Source organism: Panulirus ornatus, chromosome 15 (genome assembly GCF_036320965.1).
Source record: "Panulirus ornatus isolate Po-2019 chromosome 15, ASM3632096v1, whole genome shotgun sequence".
Classification (NCBI taxonomy): domain Eukaryota; kingdom Metazoa; phylum Arthropoda; class Malacostraca; order Decapoda; family Palinuridae; genus Panulirus; species Panulirus ornatus.
Genome location: NC_092238.1, coordinates 20,362,503 through 20,383,143, shown reverse-complemented (window position 1 = coordinate 20,383,143; position 20,641 = coordinate 20,362,503). Strand labels below are relative to the sequence as shown.

At 39.8% G+C, this 20,641-nt stretch overlaps 1 protein-coding gene across 1 annotated transcript in view; it reads right to left on the bottom strand.

Annotated features, from left to right (window-relative positions):
* Positions 1-20,641, bottom strand: part of LOC139753620 (probable glutamate receptor) — a 316,265-nt gene that overhangs the window by 3,110 nt on the left and 292,514 nt on the right. The window contains exons 6-7 of the mRNA XM_071670236.1: positions 8,148-8,328; positions 7,469-7,568 (exon numbers count right to left, since the gene is read on the bottom strand). Of these exons, the coding sequence (XP_071526337.1) occupies positions 7,469-7,568; positions 8,148-8,328 (281 nt within the window). The remainder of the gene's footprint in view (positions 1-7,468; positions 7,569-8,147; positions 8,329-20,641) is intronic.

The window sequence follows — 20,641 nt, the reverse complement described above, 5'->3', positions numbered from 1 at the left end:
TTCAGTATGTGCATTTTGTCATGTTCAGTATGCATTTTGTCATGTTCAGTATGTGCATTTTGTCATGTTCAGTATGTGCATTTTGTCATGTTCAGTATGTGCATTTTGTCATGTTCAGTATGTGCATTTTGTCATGTTCAGTATGTGCATTTTGTCATGTTCAGTATGTGCATTTTGTCATGTTCAGTATGTGCATTTTGTCATGTTCAGTATGTGCATTTTGTCATGTTCAGTATGTGCATTTTGTCATGTTCAGTATGTGCATTTTGTCATGTTCAGTATGCAGCATTTTGTCATGTTCAGTATGTGCATTTTGTCATGTTCAGTATGTGCATTTTGTCATGTTCAGTATGTGCATTTTGTCATGTTCAGTATGTGCATTTTGTCATGTTCAGTATGTGCATTTTGTCATGTTCAGTATGTGCATTTTGTCATGTTCAGTATGTGCATTTTGTCATGTTCAGTATGTGCATTTTGTCATGTTCAGTATGTGCATTTTGTCATGTTCAGTATGTGCATTTTGTCATGTTCAGTATGTGCATTTTGTCATGTTCAGTATGTGCATTTTGTCATGTTCAGTATGTGCATTTTGTCATGTTCAGTATTGCATTTTGTCATGTTCAGTATGTGCATTTTGTCATGTTCAGTATGTGCATTTTGTCATGTTCAGTATGTGCATTTTGTCATGTTCAGTATGTGCATTTTGTCATGTTCAGTATGTGCATTTTGTCATGTTCAGTATGTGCATTTTGTCATGTTCAGTATGTGCATTTTGTCATGTTCAGTATGTGCATTTTGTCATGTTCAGTATGTGCATTTTGTCATGTTCAGTATGCCATTTTGTCATGTTCAGTATGTGCATTTTGTCATGTTCAGTATGTGCATTTTGTCATGTTCAGTATGTGCATTTTGTCATGTTCAGTATGTGCATTTTGTCATGTTCAGTATGTGCATTTTGTCATGTTCAGTATGTGCATTTTGTCATGTTCAGTATGGCATTTTGTCATGTTCAGTATGTGCATTTTGTCATGTTCAGTATGTGCATTTTGTCATGTTCAGTATGTGCATTTTGTCATGTTCAGTATGTGCATTTTGTCATGTTCAGTATGTGCATTTTGTCATGTTCAGTATGTGCATTTTGTCATGTTCAGTATGTGCATTTTGTCATGTTCAGTATGTGCATTTTGTCATGTTCAGTATGTGCATTTTGTCATGTTCAGTATGTGCATTTTGTCATGTTCAGTATGTGCATTTTGTCATGTTCAGTATGTGCATTTTGTCATGTTCAGTATGTGCATTTTGTCATGTTCAGTATGTGCATTTTGTCATGTTCAGTATGCACATTTTGTCATGTTCAGTATGTGCATTTTGTCATGTTCAGTATGTGCATTTTGTCATGTTCAGTATGTGCATTTTGTCATGTTCAGTATGTGCATTTTGTCATGTTCAGTATGTGCATTTTGTCATGTTCAGTATGTGCATTTTGTCATGTTCAGTATGTGCATTTTGTCATGTTCAGTATGTGCATTTTGTCATGTTCAGTATGAGCATTTTGTCATGTTCAGTATGTGCATTTTGTCATGTTCAGTATGTGCATTTTGTCATGTTCAGTATGTGCATTTTGTCATGTTCAGTATGTGCATTTTGTCATGTTCAGTATGTGCATTTTGTCATGTTCAGTATGTGCATTTTGTCATGTTCAGTATGTGCATTTTGTCATGTTCAGTATGCACATTTTGTCATGTTCAGTATGTGCATTTTGTCATGTTCAGTATGTGCATTTTGTCATGTTCAGTATGTGCATTTTGTCATGTTCAGTATGTGCATTTTGTCATGTTCAGTATGTGCATTTTGTCATGTTCAGTATGTGCATTTTGTCATGTTCAGTATGTGCATTTTGTCATGTTCAGTATGTGCATTTTGTCATGTTCAGTATGTGCATTTTGTCATGTTCAGTATGTGCATTTTGTCATGTTCAGTATGTGCATTTTGTCATGTTCAGTATGTGCATTTTGTCATGTTCAGTATGTGCATTTTGTCATGTTCAGTATGTGCATTTTGTCATGTTCAGTATGTGCATTTTGTCATGTTCAGTATGCACATTTTGTCATGTTCAGTATGTGCATTTTGTCATGTTCAGTATGTGCATTTTGTCATGTTCAGTATGTGCATTTTGTCATGTTCAGTATGTGCATTTTGTCATGTTCAGTATGTGCATTTTGTCATGTTCAGTATGTGCATTTTGTCATGTTCAGTATGTGCATTTTGTCATGTTCAGTATGTGCATTTTGTCATGTTCAGTATGTGCATTTTGTCATGTTCAGTATGTGCATTTTGTCATGTTCAGTATGTGCATTTTGTCATGTTCAGTATGCATTTGTCATGTTCAGTATGTGCATTTTGTCATGTTCAGTATGTGCATTTTGTCATGTTCAGTATGTGCATTTTGTCATGTTCAGTATGTGCATTTTGTCATGTTCAGTATGTGCATTTTGTCATGTTCAGTATGTGCATTTTGTCATGTTCAGTATGTGCATTTTGTCATGTTCAGTATGTGCATTTTGTCATGTTCAGTATGTGCATTTTGTCATGTTCAGTATGTGCATTTTGTCATGTTCAGTATGTGCATTTTGTCATGTTCAGTATGTGCATTTTGTCATGTTCAGTATGTGCATTTTGTCATGTTCAGTATGTGCATTTTGTCATGTTCAGTATGTGCATTTTGTCATGTTCAGTATGCTGCATTTTGTCATGTTCAGTATGTGCATTTTGTCATGTTCAGTATGTGCATTTTGTCATGTTCAGTATGTGCATTTTGTCATGTTCAGTATGTGCATTTTGTCATGTTCAGTATGTGCATTTTGTCATGTTCAGTATGTGCATTTTGTCATGTTCAGTATGTGCATTTTGTCATGTTCAGTATGCACATTTTGTCATGTTCAGTATGTGCATTTTGTCATGTTCAGTATGTGCATTTTGTCATGTTCAGTATGCACATTTTGTCATGTTCAGTATGTGCATTTTGTCATGTTCAGTATGTGCATTTTGTCATGTTCAGTATGCACATTTTGTCATGTTCAGTATGTGCATTTTGTCATGTTCAGTATGCACATTTTGTCATGTTCAGTATGCGCATTTTGTCATGTTCAGTATGCACATTTTGTCATGTTCAGTATGCGCATTTTGTCATGTTCAGTATGTGCATTTTGTCATGTTCAGTATGCACATTTTGTCATGTTCAGTATGCGCATTTTGTCATGTTCAGTATGCGCATTTTGTCATGTTCAGTATGCGCATTTTGTCATGTTCAGTATGCGCATTTTGTCATGTTCAGTATGCGCATTTTGTCATGTTCAGTATGCGCATTTTGTCATGTTCAGTATGCGCATTTTGTCATGTTCAGTATGCGCATTTTGTCATGTTCAGTATGCGCATTTTGTCATGTTCAGTATGCGCATTTTGTCATGTTCAGTATGCGCATTTTGTCATGTTCAGTATGCACATTTTGTCATGTTCAGTATGCACATTTTGTCATGTTCAGTATGCGCATTTTGTCATGTTCAGTATGCGCATTTTGTCATGTTCAGTATGCACATTTTGTCATGTTCAGTATGCGCATTTTGTCATGTTCAGTATGCGCATTTTGTCATGTTCAGTATGCACATTTTGTCATGTTCAGTATGCGCATTTTGTCATGTTCAGTATGCGCATTTTGTCATGTTCAGTATGCACATTTTGTCATGTTCAGTATGCACATTTTGTCATGTTCAGTATGCGCATTTTGTCATGTTCAGTATGCACATTTTGTCATGTTCAGTATGCGCATTTTGTCATGTTCAATATGCGCATTTTTGCATTATTGTATTCAACTTGGTCACTGTGTCTGTATTTCACTATGCTAGCGAGGTCCAAGATCCTCTCTGGACGTGACTAGTGAAAGCTATTTCAGTATGCGCATTTTTGCATTATTGTATTCAATGTGGTCACTGTGTCTTTATTTCACTATGCTAGCGAGGTCCAAGATCCTCTCTGAACATGAACAATGAAAGCTATTTCATAAAACACTAAATTCATCCGTGTTCAGCTATGATTTTCTATTGTCATACTTTTCTGTAACACATTCCATTTGTCTAATTCACTCTACACAAGAGGACGTTAAAGCAGGTATCACATGAGATGATTGCCAAACATGAAAACTCGACGATGTCCCAAAATGATGAAATGGAAAACACTTTAAAGGATGAAGTTCCACCAATACAGATAAAATGCTTATTCACTTGCTTACTTACTTGATTAGTACTTACGATGTAATGAGGCTCAGTGAGAGCAAGTCTTTTCTTCCGATAAGACTGCCTCTCCCAGTATCTTTACTTTTCGTTTATGCAAGAGGCTAATGCAGGGAAAGGGATAAAGAATCATCAATTATATTATGTACTATACGTACAGTAAGGATAGACTAACCTGTTGCTCAAGGAGAATAATCTAATATGTTCTAGGAAAAATGATAAGATCGAGGTTCGAGAATCCGTGCTTCTAAAGACGCAAAACTCTCAAAATCCGTAGTTCAGTGAATTTAAAGTACAACAAAGTTGGATCTGAGCTTCAAGAGTTGGCTGTTGTTTGCCATGTACTGGTAAAGTGTTTAGTGAACGCCGCGGTTTTTTCTGTCTGTACACATGCTAGGAAAGCTTTCCATTCCCCTCAGGTTTTTATGTCATATTCTTTTAATTTCTCCCCTTATAATGACATCCAAAATGCCTGCTAGAAATTTGCTTGGTGTAGTGTAGCGCTGCGGGGAGGAGGCACCCACCTTTCCTACGTCTGCTAGGCAGATACATTCCTGGAAAAATGGCATGGCCAGTGACTCCAGACCATGGAATCATGACGGTATGTAATAGAAATAGAGATCCTTTCGTGATTCTTCTCAAAGTTCGTCGTTTAGTCATTTCTGGCTTGAAAAAAGTGAGCTCACAAATTTTGTATATATGACGTAAATCTGAAAAAAGTCCTAGTGCAAATTATTGAGAACAAAAGTTCATGTTAAATCCCTCGTTTTTTCCTCACGCCATATAAGTATCACCCTTAAAAAGAAACCGATCACTACAGATTTTCTTCTTTCACTGTGAGCAGACGTGAAATGTACGAAATCGTCTCTGTTTGTCGGTTTCCGATATGCTGAGGCTCATTTTATTGTTCATCCTATGAATCATAATTTTCCTCCTTCCTCCATATGTACAGTAAACTAAGTGTTTTCGTCAACAAAATTTAACATTCTTAACTTGTTGTCAAACTGCGTTTCTTCTGGTTTAACCACTTGGACGTCATCCATGTAGCAGCACCATGGCAATCCTCTCCCGTGAATCTCATGTCTGCCTCTAATGTTTCTCTCTATACACGTCATATTTCTGGGTGGTTAAACGTTTCAAACAAGGGGTAAACACATGTTTTAAAGAGCTGGCGAGTGAAGAATAAGTGCCTTACCAAGGTGATACAGAGAAGCAATAACTTGGTGAATGCGATGACATTACTCACTCTGAAAGTTTTAGATGGAGAAGTAGTAATAATGAAGAAGGAATGACTACATATAGAAACTGTCGGATTGGCTAAATGATGTAAAAACTTACGAGAAGAAGCATGCGCTTTTCGCAGAGTCTGAGGCAACCTAGTTTCAGATCGAGGCCAGAAAGACTTTAAGCAAGATCGAGAGGGAAGATATTGCTTGGACTTTTGCAGGAAGCACCCAGACCTCCAAGGATGTGAGACCTTTCAAAAGTACACAAGCTTGGAGTACCCAGGAAACCTGCCACCTCTGTCATAGGTAACGCTCCACACACAGTGTATAAAAGCGTAGGACGGATGTCTTACATTCTTGGACAAGAAGTGATGTTCACTTAAAAAAGTCCACAGATTTGACTGAAATGTTATAGTGTTTAAATTTCAGTTGAAAGAAAACTTGCCAGCTTTGATGTTAGAGCACTTTTCACCAAAGATCCTGGAGACGGTGCAGTAGAAGTGACAAGAAGACATATAGAATTGTAAGTGAATGTGACCTGTCTGTGAGCAAAGCAGATTGCGTGAAACTAATCATACTTTCGTGAAATTTGGAGCCTTCATGTTTGACAACCAGGGATATGAACAACACGTTACGTGGATGACGTCCTGATGGTTATACCAAAAGAAATCAAATTGTAGAACAAGTTAAGGATGGTAAATGATATGGACGATAACATTCAATTTACCGTGGGAATGGAGGAAAGAAGGAAATTACCTTTCTTAGATGCTCTTGTTCGTGATGTTTGATTCCACTTTCTAGTAGGTGGAGCGAGAGGCGGCAGCTCAGGGTACAGGTTGTATGTCCAGTGTTGTTTATGTGGTAAGGCTGACAATCCCCATTATTGCATTGGTATTCATAGACCACGTCAGTACATTAGAGAGAGAAAAAACCTGTCATCAACATCCAGATAAATATGACCACCGCCATACAGTTCTTTGATGGCCCGCCAAAAGGACGTAGACCTAACCCTGTTTTAGAACAAGGGGAACACGTCACTAACCAGCCGCAAGCCACTGAGTCCGCCATATCAAGATAGGTGTAATATGTCTGTGACCAACCTGGTCCTGGGTTACGAAGGTCAGAGAGAATCAGATGAGCCTCACATGACTTCAGGACAATAACAATCTTACTTAGCGTAACTTAGTTTATTTAGTGATGAATTGTCTATATTCCCACTTCGTGTAAGATTGTTCTGTGTTTTCTCTATTATGATTTTTTTAATGTTTCTCTATTCATATTTTGTATTTAGGTTGTAGCTCATACTGATACTCGTCATGATACTGTTCATTTGTATTGCTTACAGTGTTGTCCCTCATTTTTTTACGTTCTATATGCTATGGTTTGTTTCATAAATACATGTTTTTCGCGTGTTACATTTTACGTCCAGATCTTATGACGCAGTTTTTACTCTCTTTTTTGTAGATTCCAGATGATGCCTCTGTGAGGGAGAAAGCTTGATTAAAATGAATGGAGAATTTTGGACAAATGGTGTTTGAGCACTCACCTTCATTTTGTTGAGGAAAATTAACTTGTTAGTCTAACATGAAAAACCTCACGCAAATTTTGAAAAAAGGCAAAGATTTGGCACTTCTGCTAGAAACTGATTAAGTCCACAAGCGTCAGCATCAGCATCTATGCCAACACCAGGCAAGCTGTGCGGGAATACAAACCACGAAGGTTCTACGCGATCTTACCAAATTCAAGATGGACATCGGGAAAAGAATCTTGCCATATCAAATACTCTACCTAGTAATAGGAATAACAAAAGATGTGTTCTTCTTTGGAATTCTGCATAACTTATATTGCCACCTGCAAACCTGTCTGTAATCATATGTAAGAAGGGCGAGTAAGTCGTAATTGGTCTCACCATAAGGATGTGCAACAACCATTCCTGACAACCCTTTATCTGCTCACCTGTAGCTGATAGCAGGAACAATGGGGTTCCCCTTCTGGCCGACCATACAGTGCTGGGTTATGAAGAAAGTTTGACGCGACTTGTAGAAGTCACAGCGTCCTGAGATACAAGGAAGAGAAGAAAGAACTCTGAAGCTTCCCATTGCTTTTTATAGAGTCCTCTCTTAAGCTGTTAATCATAAGCTATTATGATATGAACTGGCAGTTGTTATTCATAGAGTCTTCTCTTAAGCTGTTAATCATAAGCTATTATGATATGAACTGGCAGTTGTTATTTATAGAGTCCTCATTAAGCTGTTAATCATAAGCTATTATGATATGGACTGGCAGTTGTTATTTCTGTTTCTTTCCCTTTACCACAAAGTCTTGTCCTCATTTCTTCCCAACAACTAAGATCAGGAACTTTTCATAAGGGAAATTTTCACATACCTTAAAAGGTCTAAGACATTTTCTTTTTTCCGTTTTTTCCTTAACCTATTTTTGTTGCACGTTTTATGATCTCAGTCTAGGCCTGACATCGATGAGGACTTCAAATTATCAGTTTTTTATATCTCTCAAATGATATAAGTTTTGTTACCGCTAGTTAGTCTCCAGTTCGCGTTTTCGGGCTTATCTTAACCCTTTGGTGAATGAATAATCTTAAATACATAAATCTAAGGCATAATTTACATAATCATACTTGTCTTGGCAAAGTTTTGAGCGATGAAGTTGTCTAAAGAGAGGTTGGGGTCGACGATGGCGTGGTCTCCCCGACGTACCAAAGTGTCAATTATCTCAGGGAAATCCGCGAAGATTGCAAGCTTCAAGCGGCCCACGTACCTCAGGTCACTCAGCTCCTTCATGTCTCCAATCTCCATTTTCTGTTAAGATAAAGGGAATGTAGAGTGTCCACGGTTGGTCATCAGAATATGAAACCCAACAATGCCCTACCTGTGGTTAAAGAAGAAAGAAAATATTGATGAAGAGAAAGATATTGTGCATGAGTATGTATGGCAGTTTGTGCATGATTATGGATGATGATTGACTCCTGAACATGGATGATAATTGATCCATAAACATGGATGATGATTCATTAGTGAATATTGATGATAAATGATTCATAAACATGAACGATAACTGATTCATGAATATGGGCGGTAGCTGATTTATGAACACAGATGATCATTGGTTCATGAACATGAACATTCTTAGTTTTTCAACAGATGTAATACATGAACGCAAGGTTTCGCTATGAATTATCATCCTTCCTTTTATCATTTTATGCTTCGTAGATAAATGTGTTTCTTTTTATTGCTTTTGGGAAGCTGAACTCGAAAATGACAGTAAAAACGCTAGACTGACTACGGTTTCTAAGAAGAAAAATCACTGTGAAAAAGTATATAATCGCTGGCTTACCTCGATTAAACGGGACGCCTCTATACAAGTCCTGGAGCATCTCTTGTTACCTTCCAGCAATAGTCCGCTCACATGAGTGAACTCCATTTACCCTGGTTTCGTTTGCCTATCGCCGAGATGTCTTGATGGAAATGTTCTCCGTGCTCATCTGTCACTGCGCCGCAGTTAGCCAGAAAAAATCCAAGTGAGAGTGGAGAAAATGTACATACTGCAGCCCATCTTCAGATAGGATGACAACAGGTTTTCCACAAGTTCCTCGTAGTTGTCATCACCGATATATCCTAGAAAGTTGGTTGTTACCAGCCGGGAAGCATTCAACGCTGTCTTCTTGTCAGCACTGAGGATGCGGTCGAACTTTTCGTCTCTGAAGAGTTCGTGGATATGTGGACCGACGAAAACACTCCATGATTTTCTCTTCACTGAGACTTGGGAATTTCCCACCGAGGTACCTAATCGCTGGCTCATTTTCACCCATAGTCTTAACTAAGTTCTTAATGAAGCCCAATTTGATGTGCAGAGGTGGTGGTAAAAATCCTGCCGAATTCTACGAGCGGAAGGTGCTGTAGGTTCTTTGTTCCAGGTCCCAGCGACTGTTGAGCCTCTCTTACTGAAGTCCCATTCATACAAGAAACAGCAAAAGTTCGCTTAGCCCTGCAACAGTTCAAGCACAATAGCAACAACCACCTTCAAGTCACCACAAAGCTGCCAGGTGTATTTCTTGTAGTTTATGCATTCCAAAAGATGCTTCTTGATGTTGTATGATTCTTTCATATGGACTGTCTCACCAAGTGGATGTAATGGCAACACCTTACCATCATGCAGCAGCAGCACAGCTTTTACAGTTAGCTTTGACGAGTCTATGAACAGTCTCCACTCCACAGGTTTATGATTACTAATGAGGGCTGCCATCACCCCGATTACATCACTGCAGGCGACGAGGCTACCTTCCATCCTAAAGAATGAAGTGAAATCTTTCTGTCACATTTTCATCAAGGCGCTTCCACTATTACAGTTTCGAGCCCAACAGTTCTGCCTTACACTTCGACAGTTGCAGATTTCTGACGAGGTCGCTTAATGCATTCTGTGTGAACCTGTATGATTCAGCATACGTCACGTTAGGTACAAAATCAGGATCTTTTACTGTTGCTGATCGCTCACATGTTTCACAAATTTCGTCATTCTGTTCGTCCTCAGATTCCAGGGAAAATGAGTCTGGGGTTTCAGAATGGGAAGTCCTTCACCGTGGGATACCGGACGCATAGCAGATAGTATACTCGGTCAGCTTAAGGTCCACTTTTTCTCTTTGAAAAATACTCTGCCCGACTGTAAGTACCATTCAGAAGTAAGTCACTGACGTGATCTGTCGGCTCCCTCCACACCAAGGGCACGCCAAAAGGCATCGGTCACCTTTTGCTGTTCAACCAACTGCGAAGGTTCCTTGCACAAGCACTACAGCTTATGTGTGGGACCCAACTCTTGTTCTGGTCCTCAACCTTGCAACCAAAGTAAAGATAACTGGCGTTCCTGATGATCGAGGTTATGACACGCTTCTTGAATACAAAATTCATCTCACCACAAACATAAAAGTTATCTGCACTGTTTAATCAGGAGGCATCCTCGTTGACGTTCAGCGCAACAGTCAGTCTGTCGTGGCCCTTCACATGACCGGAGTAGTATATTTTAGCAGAACTGCAGACAACCAGCACATGGCACTACAAATAGTAGCAAGCATTGTATTGCTTTGCTTTGGTATTGTATTGTATTGTATTGTATTGTATTGTATTTTGTATTGTATTGTAGAAGGAACTAGCTTGAACTCTAATAACAGTATGTAAACCATCTCTGAATCGAATGTAGACTTAGAAATACGAAATACCAACAGTTGCATGACAAGAGAACAACACGAATAGAAACGTCGGGGTACGAAAAAAGTCTTTCAGAAGCGAGTACGACACGTGTGCACTGTGGGAGCAAAAACGTAATTTCTTGTTGCATTTAATGAACTGCAGATACCTGACTACCCTGAAGATTCCGTCAGCAAACCGTGCACCCTCTTAACTGGTGCTGATGTTACAAAGACATAGGTTTTGATGTCTTTTTGAGGGTTTAAAACCTAAGGATGTCTGTGTCTTCGTGAAGTAAGGATTCAGTCAAGTAGCTTATGGTCTCTTCAGAAGTGGCCTGTCTTGTTGCAACTATCAGATCTGACGTATGATAAAAGATTTCCTATTCTTGTGTGGGTTAACCTACTAGTTGACTCACGCTCAGCAAGGGTTGCGTAGTTGAGGCTTAAGTCACAGATGAGGCTTCTTATGTAAGGGCAGCAGGTTGATCAGCCACGTCACCTCCCCGGCATCAAGCGAGGATCAAGAGTACCAGCCATCAAGAATTCTCCTCTGAGACAGGAAGATGCTTCTCACTGGTCTACTTGGGAACACCTGGTCTGCATATCCACCGTCTGAGTCACGGATGCTACCGGTGACAGATTTATCATTTTGGATCATGTCGGTTACTTTTTTAACAGGAACAAGTCTGGAACAGATTTCCTGTAGAAATCCTCTGTGGAAGTGAGTCAGCTTGTATGTTATGCCTGAACGCAGATTGTATTATTCTGATTTCAAAGCTCCATCTAATGGTACTGGCGGTCTACTGTATCTGGTGGTAATGGAGGTCTGCTGTACCCGCACTTAGAATAATCAGAACTTGCGAAACAAAAAAGGAAGAAAGATACAGTAATTCAGTGAGAAGCCAAGTGTTACGAGTGTATGACAGACGCTGAAGGGAATTTAAGAGCTGAGTTTATTGTACGTGATCACCGTCTCACATTATCTCCTGAACGAAGTCAAAGGCATGAAAGAATTGGTTATTTTGTCAACAAGGATAATGAATAAGCATTGATTATCTATTTTCTAGTCTGTAGGGAAAATGAAGAAGTGCTTACTTATAGCTGATAGAATTAGCATCATGCAATGACTTGAGCGAAATCAACACAAAAAGACACGACTTAAAGAGTCGGTCAAGGGTGGGAGGAAACACCAGTCAACTGTATACATCAATAGTTACTTAACCTCGTTCATTTGATAAGATAACGCTTTAAGTACATAATCAAGGACCATACATGCAGTGAGAGCGCGGATGGTCTTAGAATTATCTTGAACACCTGAAGATGTCTCAAGTTATTTTGACTGATGGTTCCAAAATGACCTCATTGGCCTTAATGACCCTGACAACCGATGCGCCTTAAGCCGAAAGAATCAGGCATCCTACTTTGTCAAGGGCTACTTGCATATTAAGTTTCTACGAGTCTTAGAATTATTTTTAACTCATATAAAAGGTGTTATATACATTCTTTACACTGCACTTGTTGGTGGTGATACTGCAATTCTGTGAGAATCAGCATATTTTACTATTTCACCCTAGCTATGGCTTGAGTATGCTCAAAGTGTTACAGTAATCTTAATGAAGAAAATCTAAGCAAGTGGATGAATGTCGATGACAAAACACCAGTTGTGTATCGTCTTACAGACTCTCAAATTATAGACACTGTTCTGAATGCTGATAAAAACACAGGAAGTGATGAAGATGAAACAGATGTAGCTGAAAGACTTTCCATTGAAAAGCTAATTGAGTTGATGAGTGAATTAATCAAAGGGCTAGAGCAACATACCTTTGTTATGAAACAAGAACTAATGAATTTTCATTTGGTGCATGAAAATTACACAGGGAAAAATCTAGACACATGAAGCAACTTCGCTTGAATGAAATGTTAGATAGCAAAGAAGAATGTGTCTCACAGCAGTAAGCCTACCCGTATATCTGTAAATCCTGGGGCTTCATCTTCAAGTACCCCAGATGTCTCACCTGCAACACCAGAAATCCAAGATGGAATGATCATTTATGAAACAGACATTAATTCTGACTGCCCTCAACTTCCAGACCTTTGTGATTAGCTTTACAGTAACAGTAAAAGTCTAAAATCTACCATTTTGGGAGCAGCAGTGCTGCAGCATTCTTTGGAAGTAAAGAAATTAATAAATTTGAATTTAATTTTTGTTTAATCTTGTTTAATTAATTGTTTCACTAATGTACTATTGTACAAGTATCTGTATTTCATTTATTTATTTAATTTACATTTGTGGCTATCAGTGGCTGACATATTGTACGTCCCTTGCTTTTCCTGTGAGCCGTAACGCAAAATGTGTGTGGATGTAACCAAGATGTGAAGACCCTTACTGGAAAAACAATCACTCTTGAAGTAGAACCTTCAGACACAATTGAAAATGTGAAGGAAAATAGTGAAATTGGAGAAAAATGTAGCTTAGACATTGAAGCTTATTGATACAGTGGTTAAATTGATGAGAACTGCTATTGACGTTTGTGTAAATAAATTATACATTTCCTTTTTTCCATAGCCAGAGGTTGAACCATTATGTGACATTCATTTTTTTCATTCATTTCAAGCTAGAAGTTTCAGTTTTCTAAATTGTTTCTTACTTTTTTCATATGTATATATATGTATGTGGGTGTGTGTGTATATGTGCGTATGTATGTGTATGTGTGTGTATGTGTGTATGTATATATATATGTATATTATCCCTGGGGATAGGGGTGAAAGAATACTTCCCACGTATTCCTCGCGTGTCGTAGAAAGCGACTAGAGGGGACGGGAGCGGGGGGCCAGAAATCCTCCCCTCCTTGTATTAACTTTCTAAAATGGGAAACAGAAGAAGGAGTCACGCGGGGAGTGCTCATCCTCCTCGAAGGCTCAGAGTGGGGTGCCTAAATGTGTGTGGATGTAACCAAGATGTGAAAAAAGGAGAGATAGGTAGTATGTTTGAGGAAAGGAACCTGGATGTTTTGGCTCTGAGTGAAACGAAGCTCAAGGGTAAAGGGGAAGAGTGGTTTGGGAATGTCTGGGGAGTAAAGTCAGGGGTTAGTGAGAGGACAAGAGCAAGGGAAGGAGTAGCAATACTCCTGAAACAGGAGTTGTGGGAGTATGTGATAGAGTGTAAGAAAGTAAATTCTCGATTAATATGGGTAAAACTGAAAGTTGATGGAGAGAGGTGGGTGATTATTGGTGCATATGCACCTGGGCATGAGAAGAAAGATCAAGAGAGGCAAGTGTTTTGGGAGCAGCTGAATGAGTGTGTTAGTGGTTTTGATGCACGAGACCGGGTTATATGATGGGTGATTTGAATGCAAAGGTAAGTAATGTGGCAGTTGAGGGAATAATTGGTATACATGGGGTGTTCAGTGTTGTAAATGGAAATGGTGAAGAGCTTGTGGATTTATGTGCTGAAAAAGGACTGATGATTGGGAATACCTGGTTTAAAAAAGCGAGATATACTTTATGTAAGTAGGGAGAGATGGCCAGAGAGCGTTATTGGATTACGTGTTAATTGACAGGCGTTGCGAAAAGAGAGACTTTTGGATGTGAATGTGCTGAGAGGTGCAACCCTGGAGGGATGTTTTCGTGATCATTATCTTGTGGAGGCTAAGGTTGAAGATTTGTATGGGTTTTCAGAAAAGAAGAGTGAATGTTGGGGTGAAGAGGGGGTTTGTTTTTGAAGGATTTTTTTCTTTTTCTTTTTTTTTTGTTTATGGTTTTTGAGTTTTCTTCTGTTGAGTGCTCAATTACAGAGGTATAAGTTTGTTGGTATTCCCGGGTAAATTATATGGGGGGGGGTATTGATTGAAGGGTAAAAGGCATGTACAGAGATCAGATTGGGGGGAAGAGCAGTGGGGTTTTTCCAGAAGTGGTAGAGGATGGGGTTTAGGTGTTTGTTTTTGAGAAGGTATGTGAGAAATACTTAGAAAGGAAAATGGATTTGTATGTGCATTTATGGTCGGGGAAAAAGGCATAGGGTTGAGTTGATAGAGATGCTTTGGGGAAAGGGTTTTTTTAAGATATTTGTTTTGGAGGAAAATTTTTGTTTAAAAGCAGTAAAAAGTTTTTATCGAGGTTTTTTTAAGGCAAGTTTTTTACGTGTAGGAAGAGAGGGAAAGTTTTGATTGGTTCTCAGTGAATGGGGGGTTTTTGGGCAGGGGTGTGTAAAATGTTCCATGTTTTTTAAATTTTGTTTATGGAGGGGGTTTTTGTTAGGGGGGGTAAATGGAAGAGTTTTGGAAAAAGAAAGAGTTGATTTGAAGATGAATAAAGGTGCGGGAAAAATAAAAGCGCCCCCTTTGGGATGTTTGTGGGGAAATGTGTGGTTTTGTAGGGGGTTTTGAGGAGTGAGTAAGTAAGGGTATAGATAGTTGTTTTGGGTGGAAAAAAAAAAATAGAGGGGTTTGAAAGATGAGCAGGGAAGAACGAAAAAGACAAATTTTCGTGATGAAGACCATAAAGAGGGTTTTTGAAGTTGGTTTGTGGGCACTGGAAGGGATAATGTTGAGTTGTTGGGGAAAAAAGAAAAAAAAAAAACAAAAAAAATAAAAAAGATTGCCAAGGAGGAAAATTAGTTTGGATGGGGATGGGGTACCAAGGAAAGTGGGAGGGGAGGGAACCCAAGGAGGGGGAAAAAAAAATTTGGTGAAATATAAGATTTTGTGTGATCGGGGCCCTGAACCCTGGGAGGGGGGGAAAAGGGGGGCAAGGAAATAGGGGTTTAATTGGAGCCGGGTGTGGTTTCCGGGGGGTTTACGTGTGTTTTGTGGAATTTTTTATTTAAGGCATTGGGTTTTTCCCCCCCGTCTGGGGTAAAAACCCCCTGGAAAGCGTGTAGGTATGTATATTGGTGTGTGGGGAGGTATGTATATATGTGTATGGGGGGGGTTGGGCCATTTCTTTCGTCTTTTTTCCTTGCGCTACCTCGAAAAACGCGGGGGGAAAGCGACAAAGAAAAATAAAAAAAAAAAAAAAAAGGTGTTATAAAAATTTTCCCGGTCGATGGACGTCCCAAAAAAACCTGACGTCTTAATGATCTTGCTTTTGGGTTTAGCCTAAAAGTTCTTTTACAACCAATTATCCATTCTGATAGTACTGGTAAGAAAGGTCCTTGATCTCCATCTTTTTCCCTTTTCCCCTTAGTTTCTAGTTTTTACCAAGCATTCCTCCCCCAACCCTACAAATGTTTGGAATGTTGTGTGTTAGTTTTGAGTCTTCCCTTTTCCTCTCATTGTGGTCTTTGGGGTCGTTGGGGACCACGGGCGGGCCCTTTTGTGACGACTGGTTGGGAAAGTTCTTTATGTGTGCCCAACGGGAAAGGTGACCGGAAGGGAGAAACTAAACCCCAGAATTGTGCTTTCGGTCTTACTTTGGGCCCTTTTTAATGCCTAACGTTCCCTCATTTTTTCCTTTTAGAGGAGAGCTACGGGGTTTTTTTAAAGTTCCTTGTCTGAGGGGGTTTTTACATACCGCAAAATTTCTGGTGCTTAGCCCTCCGGTTATGGACTCCCAAAAGGGGGCATCGTTTGCTTCGTCATGCAACCAATTTAAGGGACTCTGGCTTTCCTCAGTCCTTTTTGGGATTACAAGGTTTTTTGATGGTCAGGCTGGAGCTGTCGAGTTGGTGAAAAAAATTTGGCAGTGCTGATCATTAGTTAAGTCTTCGATTCAAGTTCCGAGCCTTTTTAAAACTGAAAAAGTTTCCCATTCATACGATGTTATGTCTTCCATCTGGTGCCATGAATTCGATGCATAACTAAATTAACGTTGTCAAGGGACGCAACCCCCTTTAAATCCAGTTTAAACCCACTAAATAAAAGCCTTTGGGTACGTTAATTTTTTGTAGACATGTGTGTCGTCCCTTCCAGTTGCAAATTTCCCAAAACTATGGCATGGGAACAACTTTTTTTTTCTTTATCTCGTTTTGGAAAGTACGCCAGAGCGGCCCCCCCCAACGTTGTGACTTTCCCTTTAAAAACTGTGGTGGCAAACCACCCAAGCTCTTTTTCCGAGATTGCCCCTCGGAAACATTTTGGAAGGGAAAGGTCTCGGATTTTTTAAGAAAAGAAAAAACATTTTTTTTATGGTGAAGAAAAAAAAAAAGGGAAAGAGGTGGAAGGAGACTCAGGGGGACTAACAATCCCTAAAAACCCTGTATACTCCCCCCCCCGCTCGACCTCCCACGTCCCCCACTTCCCCCCTTTGGGGTTCCCTGACCAAAACGAATTCACTTTAATTTTAAACAATACTTTACAAAGCTTACAAAAAGCCCTCGCCTCAGTTTTTTGGGCCCAAAAAGTAAAGGACAAGATTAAAACTGATGGAATTTTTCCGAAAGAAACTTGTCGGGACGTCGTTTTTTTTCTTTTGGCATCTAGTTTAGGGAAGAGTAACCAACCAAATCTCCCCCCTGGAGTCGTGGGAAACTGGATTTAAAAATTTTTTTTTTTTTGCCCCCATTTCCAAGGGGCCCGGGCCCGTCACCCGGTTTACTCGCCTTTAAAACCCCTTTTTTGTTTCATTTCACTATCCCGTCCATTTGCAGATATCTAACACCCTTCCCCGAAATTTTTTTCCAGCCAAGGGTAATATCTCAACTGACCTTTCCTCAACCCTACTAAAAAACCCATTAACCTTGCTTTTGTTTACATTAGCTCTTTAACCCCCTTTTCCTTTTTACTTCATCCAAACTCAGTCACTAAATTTGCAGATCTCACCCCGATTCGCCAACAATGAGTATCATCAATAAGTAAACAAAATGGGCTCGTTCTAGGTCCTCTCATCCGCAACAGACTGCAAACTTGCCCCTCTCTCCAAGACTTGCATTTACTCTCACCACCCCATCCATAAACAAATTGACAACCCTGGGGACATCAACACATCAGGGAAAAATTTCAAAAGAGTGGAGGGTGTTTTTTAAAAGGGGGGAAGATTTCAGGAGGTCAAGAGGGGGGGGGAAAAAGGGACAAGAAGTGGGGAAAAAGGGGGCAAATTTAAAGGTTTGGGGTTGGGGGGTGGTATTTATTTGGGGGGTTTGAGGAGGTTAGTGAAACGGCAAGATCTGACGAAAGTATGAAAGTAATGGTTTTTATGTGGAAATATGGGTGTTTATTTTTTTTTTTTTTTAAAATTTTTGGGGAGAATTAAAAAAAGTTCCTGGAAGGAGGAATAAAAAAAATAAAAAAAAGGGTTTAAAGTAGGAAAAAGGGGGAGCGAGAGCAAAAAAAGGGAAATTAAAGGGGGCTAATGGGGAGGTGGGAAAAAATTAAAAACAAGTAGGGTGAGGAAAGGGGATGCGTGCATAGTGCCATTGTACAAAGGCAAGGGGGATAAGAGTGAGTGCTAAAATTACAGAGGTATAAGTTTGTTGAGTATTCCTGGTAAATTATATGGGAGGGTATTGATTAGAGGGTGAAGGCATGTACAGAGCATCAGATTGGGGAAGAGCAGTGTGGTTTCAGAAGTGGTAGAGGATGTGTGGATCAGGTGTTTGCTTTGAAGAATGTATGTGAGAAATACTTAGAAAAGCAAATGGATTTGTATGTAGCATTTATGGATCTGGAGAAGGCATATGATAGAGTTGACAGAGATGCTCTGTGGAAGGTACTAAGAATATATGGTGTGGGAAGCAAGTTGTTAGAAGCAGTGAAAAGTTTTTATCGAGGATGTAAGGCAAGTGTACGTGTAGGAAGAGAGGAAAGTGATTGGTTCTCAGTGAATGTAGGTTTGCGGCAGGGGTGTGTGATGTCTCCATGGTTGTTTAATTTGTTTATGGATGGGGTTGTTAGGGAGGTGAATGCAAGAGTTTTGGAAAGAGGGGCAAGTATGAAGTCTGTTGGTAATGAGAGAGCTTGGGAAGTGAGTCAGTTGTTGTTCGCTGATGATGCAGCGCTGGTGGCTGATTCATGTAAGAAACTGCAGAAGCTGGTGACTGAGTTTGGTAAAGTGTGTGAAAGAAGATAGCTAAGAGTAAATGTGAATAAGAGCAAGGTTATTTGGTACAGTAGGGTTGAGGGTCAAGTCAATTGGGAGGTAAGTTTGAATGAAGAAAAACTGGAGGAAGTAGAGTGTTTTAGATATCTGGGAGTGGATCTGACAGCAGATGGAACTATGGAAGCGGAAGTGAATCATAGGGTGGGGGAGGGGGTGAAAATCCTGTGAACCTTGAAGAATGTGTGGAAGTCGAGAACACTATCTCCGAAAGCAAAAAAGCTGTGTTTGAAGGAATAGTGGTTCCAACAATGTTGTATGGTTGCGAGGCGTAGGCTATGGATAGAATTGTGCGCAGGAGGGTGGATGTGCTGGAAATGAGATGTTTGAGGACAATATGTGGTGTGAGGTGGTTTGATCGAGTAAGTAATGTAAGGGTAAGAGAGATGTGTGGAAATTAAAATAATGTGGTTGAGAGAGCAGAAGAGGGTGTTTTGAAATGGTTTGGGCACATGGAGAGAATGAGTGAGGAAAGATTGACCAAGAGGATATATGTGTCGGAGGTGGAGGGAACGAGGAGAAGTGGGAGACCAAATTGGAGGTGGAAAAATGGAGTGAAAAAGATTTTGAGTGATCGGGGCCTGAACATGCAGGAGGGTGAAAGGAGGGCAAGGAATAGAGTGAATTGGATCGATGTGGTATACCGGGGTCGACGTGCTGTCAATGGATTGAATCAGGGCATGTGAAGCGTCTGGGGTAAACCATGGAAGGTTGTGTGGGGCCTGGATGTGGAAAGGGAGCTGTGGTTTCGGGCATTATTGCATGACAGCTAGAGACTGAGTGTGAACGAATGGGGCCTTTGTTGTCTTTTCCTAGCGCTACCTCGCACACATGAGGGGGGAGGGGGATGTTATTCCATGTGTGGCGAGGTGGCGATGGGAATGAATAAAGGCAGACAGTGTGAATTGTGTGCATGTGTATATATGTATGTGTCTGTGTGTGTATATATATGTGTGTACATTGAGATGTATGGGTATGTATATTTGCGTGTGTGGACGTGTATGTATATACATGTATATGGGGGTGGGTTGGGCCATTTCTTTCGTCTGTTTCCTTGCGCTACTTCGCAAACGCGGGAGACAGCGACAAAGCAAAATAAAAAAAAAACAGGGAACGAATGGCTAACTGTATGTACAGGGAAGGAATGGCTGACTGTATTTACGGAGAAGGAATGGCTAACTGTATTTACAGGAAAAGAATGGCTAACTATATACAGGGAAGGAATTCTTGATTCTATTTACATGAAAGAAATGGCTAATTGTAACTACAGGGGAAGAAATGGATAGCTTTATATACAGGGAGAAAACAGTAGACTGTATCTACAAGGATACAGTAAAGGAACGGTTAACTACATCTACAGGGAAGGAATGGCTAACTGTATCTAGAAGGAAGAGATGGCTATCTGTATCTACAGGGAACGAATGCTTAGCTATATTTACAAACAAGAAATGGCTAACCGTAACTGCAAGGAAGAAATGGATAACGTTATATACAGAGAGAAAATGGTTATCTGTGCCAACAAGGATGCAAGAGAGGAACAGTTAACTACATCTACAGGGAAGGAATGGCTAATTGTACCTACAAGGAAGAAATTGCTAACTGTATCTACAGGGAAGGAATGACTAATTGTATTTATAGGATAGGAATGGCTAACCGTACCTTATGGGAATGAATGGCTACTGCATAGACAGCGAAGTGATGGCTATTTGTATGTAAAAAGAAAGAATGGCTAACAATATATGCAAGGAAGGAACGGCTAACTCTATTCACAGGTATGGAATAGCTCACTGTGTCTACAGGGTAGGAATAGTTTATTCTAGCTACAAGGAAGGAATGACTACGTATATTTAGAGGGAGGGAATAACTATCTACAGTGAAGGAATGGTTAACTGTATCGAAAA